The sequence below is a fragment of the Aotus nancymaae genome, unplaced genomic scaffold (genome assembly GCF_030222135.1).
Source record: "Aotus nancymaae isolate 86718 unplaced genomic scaffold, 86718_ANA_hifiasm-v0.15.2.pri h1tg000002l, whole genome shotgun sequence".
NCBI classification, from domain to species: domain Eukaryota; kingdom Metazoa; phylum Chordata; class Mammalia; order Primates; family Aotidae; genus Aotus; species Aotus nancymaae.
Window position 1 is genome coordinate 62,281,522 of NW_026988413.1, and position 12,454 is coordinate 62,293,975.

Consider the following 12,454-nt stretch of genomic DNA (forward strand, 5'->3'; position numbering starts at 1 on the left):
TGAACAAATTTGGAAAGAAAGGTTCTTTTGGAACTTTAAAAAATTTAGATATTATATTACCTTTTGAGATATTGTAATTAATATCTTACACTGTGAAAGTTTCTGAAATCTTCTATTCTGAAAGTATTTGTATCAAACCTACACTGAATATTTCAGAATATTGTAAACCTATTCCTTCCACTCAGAATGATTAGGGTATAACAAGTGGCTTTTTTTTTTTTTTTTGGTTAAAACTATCCATGCCATTAAAATTCAATGGCGTTGCTTCCCGTCATTCAGCTTTATCTGGGTAAAATCCTTTAATTCCCCAGCCCCCGCTGTTGGGGAGCTCTAGGCTCATCACACTTAACCTCTGCCTGGGCTTCTCAGAATAGAATTTGTTTCACTCCATTCATAGCTTCAATAGTTGAGCAAGCCACACGCAAGTGCACACTGGTCTTTTACCCTGAGCACACTAATCTGATTGTTTTTCCACTCTACAAACTCTGGGTCAACAATCAAGCTGCCGCCAGAAACTAATTAATTTGCAAACAGGCTTCTGTTTTCACAGAGGGAAAGCTTTTGAGAGCCATGTCAGGGAGGCCGGTCACACCATGGTTACATGCATTGTCATGGCATCCACTTCTCTTGGTAAATCTCGTGCTTGATGTCACTGCACACAGGAACCCAGATTACCCAGTCAGCAGTAAATCCCTATTGAGGCCCACCAAGCTTTGAATGTAGTGACTCTAGAAGAGGAAATTGGTATAGACAGGCTGTGTATTCATTAAACTGACGGTGAGACGAGAGAGAAAAAATTCTAAAATACAAGAGGAAAAAGGAAGCTGCCTTTGATATAAAGAGTTGTCCAATATATTGTCTCATGTTTTGATCAACTTTTATTTAAAAAGCAGATTACCTTGAGAAAGTATAATAATACTCCTAAATCTTATTTTTCTACTCTTATCACACACTGTTAATAATTCAAAATTTGCTGCCTATATGCCACATCTCAGAGTTGTACATTTTAGCCCATCATTAAAAAAAAATTCAAGTGGCATATTTGAACAATTATATTCAGGTTGTTTTCCTTAGAAGCCTGGAAAAAATAAAATCAGTTTTCAAACACATTGTCATTAATGAGTTAATTTTTATTCAAAGCTTTCTTTATGTTTCTTCATTAGTAATTTCAAGAAAAACTGGTTAAAAGTGTTCATGTTCCTTAGACAAAGAGTGACAGAAAAAGTATGTCCTTGATAACGGACATCAAGTAATGATATATTTTGGCAACTTTTAGCACTTTACGAATAAAAGGGATATGTTGTGATTTGATTAAATGTATTATTACTTAGAGAGTAGAATGATTTTATGGTGTATATTTATTGTTTAAAAATATTACGCTTCTAACGGGTGAAAATTTTGTTAGGATGAAAATTTTCCTGAGTAATAGATTCCTGAGAAAACAAAACTTAACTACTAAGTTGTGTTTAGGTATAGATATAACTATTATTCTGAAGTTTACATACTCAAGTTTTCAGCATAATTTCAGGAAAATAACCATAAGTATTGTTATCTTTATTTCTGTGACTCTATACATTGATACTCCAGAATTTCTAGCTAATGCTTACAATATTAACTCATAGAATACGTAATTCAAAAGTTTAAAAATACTGCATTGTTTTCTCCTTTCATTGACTGCAAAAACTAACCGGACTTTTGTTGTTGCTGTTGTTTTAACTGAATCATCACGCAGCTTGTCTAACACTCATCTGCTCAAATAACCATAAAGTAAGGCCTATAGAGGGTTTTCCCCCCAAAGGTCAGCGAAATATTACAAGCTTGACTAAGCCAAAGAAATAATCAAAAATGACATCATCAGAAGTCTGACATTAAGCAAAACTAGATGATCTGTTTTACTTATTAAGGCAAAATGCAATTGGATACTCTGACATTTTTTATGTCTCCAAAGATAGTAATATAGAAATAGTGTATTAAAAGAGCTGTACAAGTGATTTGAGATTGGGTATCTGGTACCATGTAATGTTAACTTGTGTAGTCGTAGTTTATTTGCAGTCATATGTTTCGTCACTGGGTCTAGTTTTCTAAAAATGCATGTTGTGGAGAAATTTGAATCTTAAGAGAGTACAAAACATCCTAGTACATGACCACAGAGGAAGCTATGCTGATTCCAATAAGGGCAGGCCATCGTGGTATGACTATTACAAGTGAGAGGAAGTGGAGTGATGACTTGCATACCATTTCAATTACAGAAAAAAAAGCAAGTGGGTTAGTCTATCTACAGGCACGATCCTTTTAGGAAATTCCACTAAAAGAAAACAGGTCTTCCTGAAATGAGTGGGAAGGCGTCACACTCCGGGCATTTTAATTAGGTCTGTTTGTATTCCCCAGGCCTTGGGATCCATGTGGTTTCATATATTAAACCTGGCTCTGGCTGCCCTTTTACCCTGACTCAAATATAATTACTCACAGAGTGAGTCAGGCCAAGCTTCCTAAGCCTGCTCCTCCCAGCAGAAGTGGGATAAAGGATACACAGATAATTTAGCATTTATTAAGTGCTTACTACATACCAAGAACTTGCTCAGTGTATTTTATATGTCAGTATGTGGCCATTTTTCCACAACAACTATAGGAGATAGTAGTACCTCTGTTCATTTCATCGTTGTAAAGGCCAAAGTAAAGTGAAACCTTGCCTCATTCTAAAGATAGTCTTTCTTCCAAATCATGTATTATCCCACTATTACTACAAGACATAAGCAATACTGGAAAACAGTCTCCATCAAATAGAAAAATAAATGTGGGCTACCAATCCAACTGCTCTAATGAGTGGTTAATATGGACAATAACTAGGTAGTGGTATTTTCATACTAAATGTTAAGATATCATTACCATAACATCTCTATAAACTTATTTGTTTCCTTAACCATGAATACGGACAAAACAATTTACTTTATTTCCACATTAAGCTGAAATTGGAATTGAAATTTGAAACCATGTAATATTGAGAGAATTTATGTGGTACAAGAAAAATTAGTGGATTTTGGCACATCATGCCAAATCCCTAGCAGTATATTTTCTGAAATAAAAAACTGTTACATTTAGAAACCCTAAATTAGGGTTTATTGTAACTAATGAAGATGTTTTCATAATGTTATTACATGTTATGTAACTAATGAAGATGTTTTCATAATGTTATTACATGTTAAAATGTAAAATACACAACAGATTCCATCGTCTGAAGTTTCTTAATCTAAAAGTGTTATTCATTCCTAAATTTTCCTGTTAAAACTGAAAAAACTTTCCTGTTAAAACTGTTTAAAGCTTTATTGGCATTATTATGTAAATTTTCTAATTCTGAAACTAGGTGAAACTCCATTTTAAAAAATCAAGATATTTCAAGATCCAGTTTTAGACAACTGTTTTGTTGTTTGCTTTTCTCTAGCAGGAACAAAAATTAAAAGTCATCTTAAATAGGTGAACTGATTCTTCCAAAAGAGTTGAATTGATTTGAGAAAAATAGAGTCCTATGCTGAAATTAATTTTAATAACCCTGAAGACCTTTGAAAAAAACACTTTGCAAAGCAATGTATTAATTCTGGAACACAGATGATTGTGTAGTCAGTCTATGCTGATGCCTCAAAACTCATTTATTTTATGCATGAAATGTGTAAACATTATGTTTTCAATTTTATTCTGTAATGGTATTTAATTTCATGAGGCTTGTGATTCAGTCCCATGGTTCTATCCCAAATATGTCTGCATCCTCCATCTTGCAGCAGTCCTGTTTTCTGCACCCTGTCAGATGTAACCTTTGTGCTAATTTGGAAAAATCAGTTCTCACGTTTAGTGCTGAGAGACTGATAACTGAATTCTCAAATGAATTACACATTTTTAGAGATGAAGTACAGAGCTGTGGACGATGACTGTGTTTTCCCACAGTGTAAATTCTTCAGACTCAGCTGTCAACATGTGAGTGTGCAACATAAAAGCAGCTTTAACTTGATGGCTTTTTTTTTTTTCCCTCCAAGGCCATAAAAATGAAATGAATGCTACACTCTTCTTTATGTTATTCCATCTTCTAATGAGATTTTGCTTCTCATGGACAGAGAATGCCTGTATGCCATTTAGGGTACTTAGTAGATCAAAGACTTCTTTCTAAATACAAAAACAAACATTTTCCCTCCCACACAAATATTTCAGTTTGTGAACAGACCAGATAGCAATGTTTAGAGTTTTTTTTTCCTACTAATTTGCCTCTGCACACATCCTAGATCTAATAATTGATACTGGATATTCTAGAATTTTCCCCTGGGTTTATGGAGTTTTGCACATGCTCTTCTCTTCATCTAAGCACCTTTTCATTTCCCTGGTGAGGCATCAAGTTTCTCAGATGGTCACTCAGGTACCATGAGACCCCATCTACCCCTGGTGGCAGGGGAACATCTGACTACATGTCTAATCCCCTTTGATTACCACAGTGTTTGTATTTAATCATCAATTATGTTAGGCATCATTAGCATTTAAAACAATAAAGTGATGTCAAATTTAGAGTAAACTTGTAGAGCAAGAAATGGGGGAAGCTAAGAAAAGAGACTTTTAAAAAGAATGGGCTAGTTAATGATAAATACTGCAGGAGACATTGTCAAAGTAGAGATTGATAAAAAGTAATAGAAAATCAAATCATTAATGTCCTTTGAAGGAATAATTTCATGGAAGTAATTATTGGATGAATGCCAGGTTTAAAGTAAAGGTAGTGAAACACTGAGGAAACAAGTCCTAACCAGGCTATGAACTTAGATATATTGGGACTTGGTACAATGAGAGAACAGTTTTGCATGAGATAAGTAAGTAAGATTTCAGGTTGGGGGAAGAAATTAGTGTTGAAAAAGAGAAGAAGACAGCAAATGAAATGTAAATTGGCTAAATTTACGAAACAACATCAATGCCATTAAGAGCAAAGGCTGAAGGGTCAAAAGAGGAGGCAGGGAGCATGCCTTTGTCACTACTGCATGGAAAATCACAGGACAGTCAGAATGCTGTCACAGGAGGGAAGAGATGCTGACTGGAGTAATCTGAGGTATGTTTCATGTTTTGAGTAGTCACTTTGAAGTACAGGATTGATCAGAACAAAGGCTGTCACACAACTCATGGTCTTTTGGAATTTCAGTGAGGTCTAGAGGTACCCGTGACTCTTCTCTGACAACTAATGATAGACAGAAGGGCTGAACTAAACTTTGAGGTTCCCAATATAAGGCAGGAAAACCAAGTGTGGCAGAAGATCATAGAATGAGATATTCAGGCATCTTACTGAGAACATGACTATAAACAATAAGCTTCATTCTTATTAATGAATTATGTACAACAAGGAAACTTTTCATGCTTCATTCTTATTAATGAGTTATGCACAAACAGGAAATATTTCATGGAGGGATAATTGGAGATTGGGTGGCTTTATTTTATAAGATTGAAGGTAGGTATAAATATAGATAATTAAGTAATCATAGAAACAATGGATTAATATAATAGGGACCATTATAAAAATTTTTGGTAAATATGTAAATGACTAACCAAAAGTATGAACTCTTGATAGAAGGATATAAAAGGATTGCTTATTAAAACTTTGAATAAAAATAGTATTTATTTTAGGTATATATATTTTGTGCATTTTCTGCTATGCCAAAATTATTTCTATACTAAAAAGAAAATAGAGAGTAATAGTAACAATAACAATAAGCATCTACTTGATCAAGTAGTTAAGCCAATGCCTGAAGTTCAGAAAACTGGGTTTCTGTTCTAAACATTCTACTACCTGTTTAGATAAGATATTGGCCTTAAAATTCTAGCCTATAAAGTGGGATAGGGGGTTTTAGGATGACTAAGATTAAATGTGAATTGAATGAAATCATGATTTAAAAGACCTTTGAAATTGTGAAGACTGTTAATGTTATTAACACTGATAACATTCAATTTTTGACATTCAATAGTATATAAGATGATGTTTTCAAGGAAACGATAAGAGATATAAGGGAAAAAAATACTACATTGTACGATTTGTTGTGGTGTCCCCATAAGATAGAATTGGTAAGTCGTCTTATCTTTTTCCATTGCCTCCCTTCTGTAGCTGTAGTCCAGATCTTTCTTTCCATAGCTAACTACTGAGAAACTTCAACTTTGGCACAAAATGAATCTTTTCCTGAAAATTTAATCTCTCTTTTCTTTCTTTGCCCAACTTTCTCACACCCACCATCATGAAGTCACCACTATTAGCTTAACTGCACACTAAATTTCAAGTCATATTTTATGTACTGTAAAAGTGTTCTCCAGAGACTTAATATAGTTACACGTTACATGTCTACGTTCTTCCATACACCACCTACCATTGAGCCACCTGGAATCATGCTGCTCTGTCCTGATTGGGTGGTGGTGTCCAAGAGTTCGGAAGATAGCAAAATCTCGCCCCATAAAATCAGCTGCAGTTCCGGCATATAATTCTCCATCTGTGTTGTGACAGAACCACATACATATTATTTAATTCAATAAAGGCAAAAACAAAACAAAACAAACGAAATACAGGTTTCATGTTATGACCATGCTAAGAAGAAAATAGAAATGTTCTCTGCATCATTATGCAGAGTCACTTATATTTTATCCTATGTCCTTATTAAAGGAAGTATTTTATCAAGTAATTATTCACTGATTTAGTGTATGACTACTCATTTAGTACTAACTTAGAAAATCTGAATAAAGTCTGATGCAGTAAATCTTGCTAAAAGATAAAATTTTATTCTTTCCTACCATGACCAGTGACAAACTCACAAAATGCAAACTCTATTTATCATATCATTTGCTTTTATATGTGTAGAGTTACTATGGTTCTAATATCCTTATAATGTATGGTAAGGTATCATTATAAAATCTTGTTCATAGCTTTTATTCTAATGACAATTAAATCTTTTATATACTTCTTTCTCAGTGGGATCTGAATTAATGAGATTTTGCTATGATTTAGAAATAACTGATATTTTTCTCTCCAGAATCTTTTCTTCCTTTTTATTTTTTAATATATCTAGTGGGAGAAGTGTTTTTACTTCTTATAAGCTATCAACTAGTCCAAAAATGAGTCCACCACATGGCCTCCTATACAGCAGAAATGTATTTTAAAAGGAAGAAATTTTGACAAACCCAGATCATAATCACCGCAATGCAAGATTCCATCACTTTTTGACTCATTACTACTTAAATTGAATTAACTGTAGGTCAGAGTTTAAAAACGGAGGAATCATAACCAGACGGTAAAGAACAGAAGGGAAAAGACAAGAGGGAGGTAAAAGATAAGTTAATATTTACTGAATTCCACTCTGTGTTTGTCAGGCAGTTGGCACTGGCTTGACACAGGCAAGTTATCTCATTTAGTTCTGTTAACAATCCCATGATGTAAATAATGTTATCCCTATTTTACAGTTCAAGAAACTCAAGGTTGCTCAGCTAATGGCAAGTCAAGGTGAAGGTTCAAACCCAGGCCTGTTTAATCCCAAGCCTTTTACACTACATCATACCACCTTTCAATAAATTGAAGTTTGTAAAATTTACTCTTTCTTTCTAAGAAACAGAAAGGGCCTTGTATTAGCTGTTCCAGAAAATATGTAATTGCCTTTCTATACACAGTGAATTATTTGAAAACAAAACAACAAAACTTTATATTTTCTTTCAAATAATCCATGACAATTACAGTATATATTAATATTATCTTGTTGATTGAATAGGATAATGTTTATTTACTGATTTGGAAAATATTCTGAAAATAAGGAGGGCAAAGATAAATTATAATTATAACTTAAGCATTTGTGTAACATTACCATTTGTTCACATACCTAGCTCTTACTTGTAAATAAGGTCTTTGCAATGTAAAATTGATATTCATGGTGGCCCAACCCAAATCAATTTCTTTAGTAGAACCTTTATCTCTCTTATATGTCTGAATAGACTTGAGTTTGGAGACCCTGCAGAGCAGTGGAAAATAGCTACGCAGAAAATCACTGAGCAACAGCAACACACTATTACTTTAAACATCTGTAGATATGTATCTCATCTTAAAAACTGAGTTTAGAAATTTGATATTTCATTTTGGATTGTTGTAACTCAAGATAAATAAAAACGATGGTTAGACAATATATTGAGTATAAATTATTAGTAAGTGAATTGTTCTTGCATGCATGACACCATCACAGCATGGTGTCTTTGGGATTCAAAAGCACTTTAGACTCTCTTCACTTAATTAAACATCAAGTATAAATCTGACTTGCTCTCACTAAAATATGCTACAATAGTATTTTACCTTATTAGGTATTATAGATTTCTAATAGTCAGATATCTTTAGTTTACTTCAGAAAGCCACAGAATGTAGCAAGTCTTTAAATCTTTTAAATATTTAATATTTTAATATTTTAATTAATATTTAAATATTAAATATTTTGCCATATCTGGTAAAATATTATTGAAATCTTATTCTTGACATTTGGCTTGCTTTAGGGTTAGAAAATCCATAATCATGATTGCTATTATATTTAAAGTCTATTCAAGAGGCAGTTGAAATAGTAAAAACAACAAATAAAACCTGTTACTTGGATAGAAAAGGTTTTTGTCTCTCTCTTGCATTTGGTTGTTTTATAACATTTTTTATCCACCCTCATATTAGAAAGACAAAAATAAATGCAAATGAATGTAAAGGCAGGAATAATACTTTTTCTCTTCACAAAAGGTAGAAAGGTCCTTCAGAGAAAGTAGAAGAGGTATTTAGTAGAAGAGCTACTCCATTTATGACTAAAAGAGAATTAAACAAGTGACTTATAAACCAAAATAAGTATTCAGTTTAGGCATCAGCTGCCTCCAGCTATAGGAAATTACCTCCCACGTGAATATTATTTTTGGCAATAGTTAGATGATTTTCTTGAGCTGGACGGTACCAGATGAGTAAGTGGCCGTGAAGGGCACATTCCCATCTTGTCCATGCTCAATGTCAGTAACTGTTGAGTAGTACCAGGCCTTAAATCAGATTTCCTGCTGAGAGTTCTATGGGGAGTCTTATCAATGATGACTGCTCTAGATAAGGTATGATATCTTTGTTGTTTTGCCCAAAAACACAGGCAGTAGTATATTTTACTTTCTCTTATTTTTCATTAAGCAGAAATGTAATATCAACCCAGAGTATATGCCATTTAACATATTTGAACATTTAAAGACTTGCTACATTCTGTGGCTTTCTGAAATAAACTAAAGATACCTGACTATAAGAAATTTACAATACCTCAGTTGGCTTATTTTGGAGAACAGATACATATTTTTTTAAATGCCTACTCAGCAAACTTCTTTTGTAGTTTCTAGGCCACTTATGAAGTTATCAAATTATATGTTGATTCTTAAGCATAGGGTTAATTTGACAATTTTCTGATCCTAATTTAAGTCTTATTGAAAATCTGAAGTAGTGTATTAATTAAATGTTATTCTGCAATGATTCAAATGGCATTATGATTGAGATACATACTTTAAGGCTTTTCACATATACTAAGCCAATTGTGAAAGAAATAAACATTTGTCCAATTTTGTTAAATTGGTGGTAGAATCATATATCTAGAAATTACTATCTACATTAAAAGGTAGTTGTGAATAGTATACCCAACAAGATCTTTAAGCCTCTCTAAAGAAAATACCACATGGGCAGCTTAACATTTCAAAAATAATATATTGAACTAAGACAAATCAGTGCTGACAGATATAAACAATCATTCAGAAATTGTCAAATACAAAAGTTGCTATTTGAATATACGACCATTCTTTCTTAACCGGAAGCTTTCTTAACTGTCTCAAAGGAGAGCATACTTTACTGAGATGAACAAAAACAGTTTTGTGAACTGCATTTCTACTGTGGCTTAGTTGCCTGAGAAGTATGTATTAAAAACAAAAGTTCACATACTCTAGACCTTCTGTTCAGAACTCAAAATGAAGTAAAAAATGTGGCTTAGATCAGTTAATGTATTGGATTACAATTCCTAAGAAGGGTGTGGTGAGGAGAAACAGAAGGTGGAAACAAAACCACATTTCCTGATGAAATTGCAGCATTACTAACACAGGTGAAAAGTGTGACAAGGATGTGAGCAAAATATCAAACAAGCTTAAACACCAAGCCATTATGTTGTTAACACCTTAAGTAAATTCCACTCACAGAGTAGCAGAGAAATTAGAAACAGAAGGGAAAAAAAGAAAATCCCTCCCCACCCACACAGAGCATGAATGAAATCCATGGATGTAAGAAAAAGTTTACACTATTACATTTAGTGAGTACCTTCTCTATATCAATAAATATGTTGGCTCTGTTACTTATGTTGTTCTTTTAAAATTAAAATTTTTAAACAGTTTATATGTCCATATGGTATAAAATTAAAAATGTAAGATGTATAAGTTACCAAATCTCCCTCCCAGCCTTCCTACAGGCAACCACTGCTACAAGTTTGCTTGTTTTTTTTCTTTTCATATATTCCAGAAATACACAAGCACTTAACAGTAGTATGCTATTACATTGTCCAATTTCTCACAACACACTAGTGAAAGTAATACTGCCATACCATTTCATATACAAGAAAACAGAGGCTCAGAGAGCTTCAAATAATTTTCTCAATTGTATTTAATTAACTTAGAGAGTTCCTTATTTGCTCTAGTATCGAGTGAGAGCATTTTGTAATGTCAAATTATGCTCATTCCTGAGACAAGGCAGCATTTTGACTTTAGGATATAACATTAGCTAAAAGTCTCAGACCTTTGCAATAGGTCTCAGTAATACCTCTTAGGGAAGGAATATTTCTAAATTATTATTGCTGCATTGCCTGGAAAAGATTTTAATGAAAAAATAAAATTACTCTCAAGTTGACTATTGTTTCACATCATGAAAATGTGAGAAGGCACTTAATTAGTGTGGGAAAATACTAAGGTTTATTCTTGTGTTATGTTCACACCTGACATTTATTCTTAGCAGGTGAGTAATTGCTATCTTCAATAAAAGTTTTAAACAAACTCATAAAAACATTTACAGGTCTATGAAATAAGAAATTTTTTAAAAAAAATATGGCCAGGCACTGTGGGTCACACATGTAATGCCATCACTTTGGGAGGCAGAGGTGGGTGGATCACTTAGGTCAGGAATTCGAGACCAGCCTGACCAACATGGTGAAACCCTGTCTCTACTAAAAATACAATAATTAGCCAGGCATGGTGGCAAATGCCTGTAATCCCAGCTACTCGGGAGGCTGAGAATCACTTGAACCCAGGAAACCAAGGGTTTCTGGTGAGCCGAGATCACGCCACTGCACTCCAGCCTGGGTGACAGAGCAAGACTTCATCTCAACAAAAAAGAAAAAGTACATTAAAGAAATAAAGACTGGAGCAATTTCATCTTGACAAAAATGATCGTTTTTTAAAGAAGATTGCAAAATTAACTTTACTATGTTTGTCTGAAAAACTTAGGACATGTTCTAGGATTTAGGGACTTATTTAAGTAGTCTGACATTGCTCAGGAGAGAATATTCTATATGGTCCTCAGCTTAAAAACCCATGGCATTTTGGAAAGAAGTCATACTAAACCCTGATAGTTTCTGTAAACTAAAAATTTTAAGCTGTCATCTGGTTTTAAAGTTTACTACTGTTTGAAACTACTTCTTTCCTAGTGTGATTGGTGTTATAAAAAATATTTGCTGCCAAGATATATCTATCCAGTTTACAGATGGTTTGAGCCCAAGCTGAAATTTTATTTACCAGTATTGGGGAAGGAAGCAGTCTGGAACCACCTTAAAATTTCTATCTTATTTGTTAAAATAAGGACGATGTATCCAAAAGCTTTTGGGAAGATAGGTTTTCCCAACGGCCATTTTCTGATATACAAAGTACAACCTGTATATTTCTGAGACAGCTGTTACGTTGTATGCAAAAGAGTTTGGGAAGCGCTGTAGAAAATATTTATGTTAAAAAGCTCCATTACACTAGTGAGCATTCTTTTTAGAGCAGTATGAGAGAAAATGCCAAGGAAAACCCAACAAGGGGAATTAAATGTACCATGAGAGGAAGAATTTATAGCACAGTTATAAAGAAAGCAAATAACCTCAACACAGAGAGTTACAGCTCTTGAATTAAAATGGTGTTTCAGATATTTTGAAGGATTTTGCCAGGTATAATATGGCCTGTTTATTTTTCTATATCTTGCTATTCAATGACTTCAGAAGTTAATTTATTTGGCCTTGTCAGTAAGCACTATATACCTCTGAAAATTACTAAATTATTTTACCATATTGGATAAGTTAGGTCTGGTCTTCCATTTGAAAGTTCTTTTTCTGAAATGCCTATTGATCTTTCTAGCCACATCCTCTCCTTGACACGCTGAACTTCGCTCCTTCTCTTTGCCTTTTCATAGACC

At 33.5% G+C, this 12,454-nt stretch overlaps 1 protein-coding gene across 5 annotated transcripts in view; it reads right to left on the reverse strand.

Moving 5' to 3' along the window:
- SEMA3A (semaphorin 3A) overlaps positions 1-12,454 on the reverse strand; it is a 497,295-nt gene that overhangs the window by 80,033 nt on the left and 404,808 nt on the right. For all 5 annotated transcript variants that reach the window (XM_064375108.1, XM_064375121.1, XM_064375130.1 and 2 more), the window contains one exon: positions 6,375-6,494. In XM_064375108.1, coding sequence (XP_064231178.1) covers positions 6,375-6,494 — 120 coding nt within the window. The remainder of the gene's footprint in view (positions 1-6,374; positions 6,495-12,454) is intronic.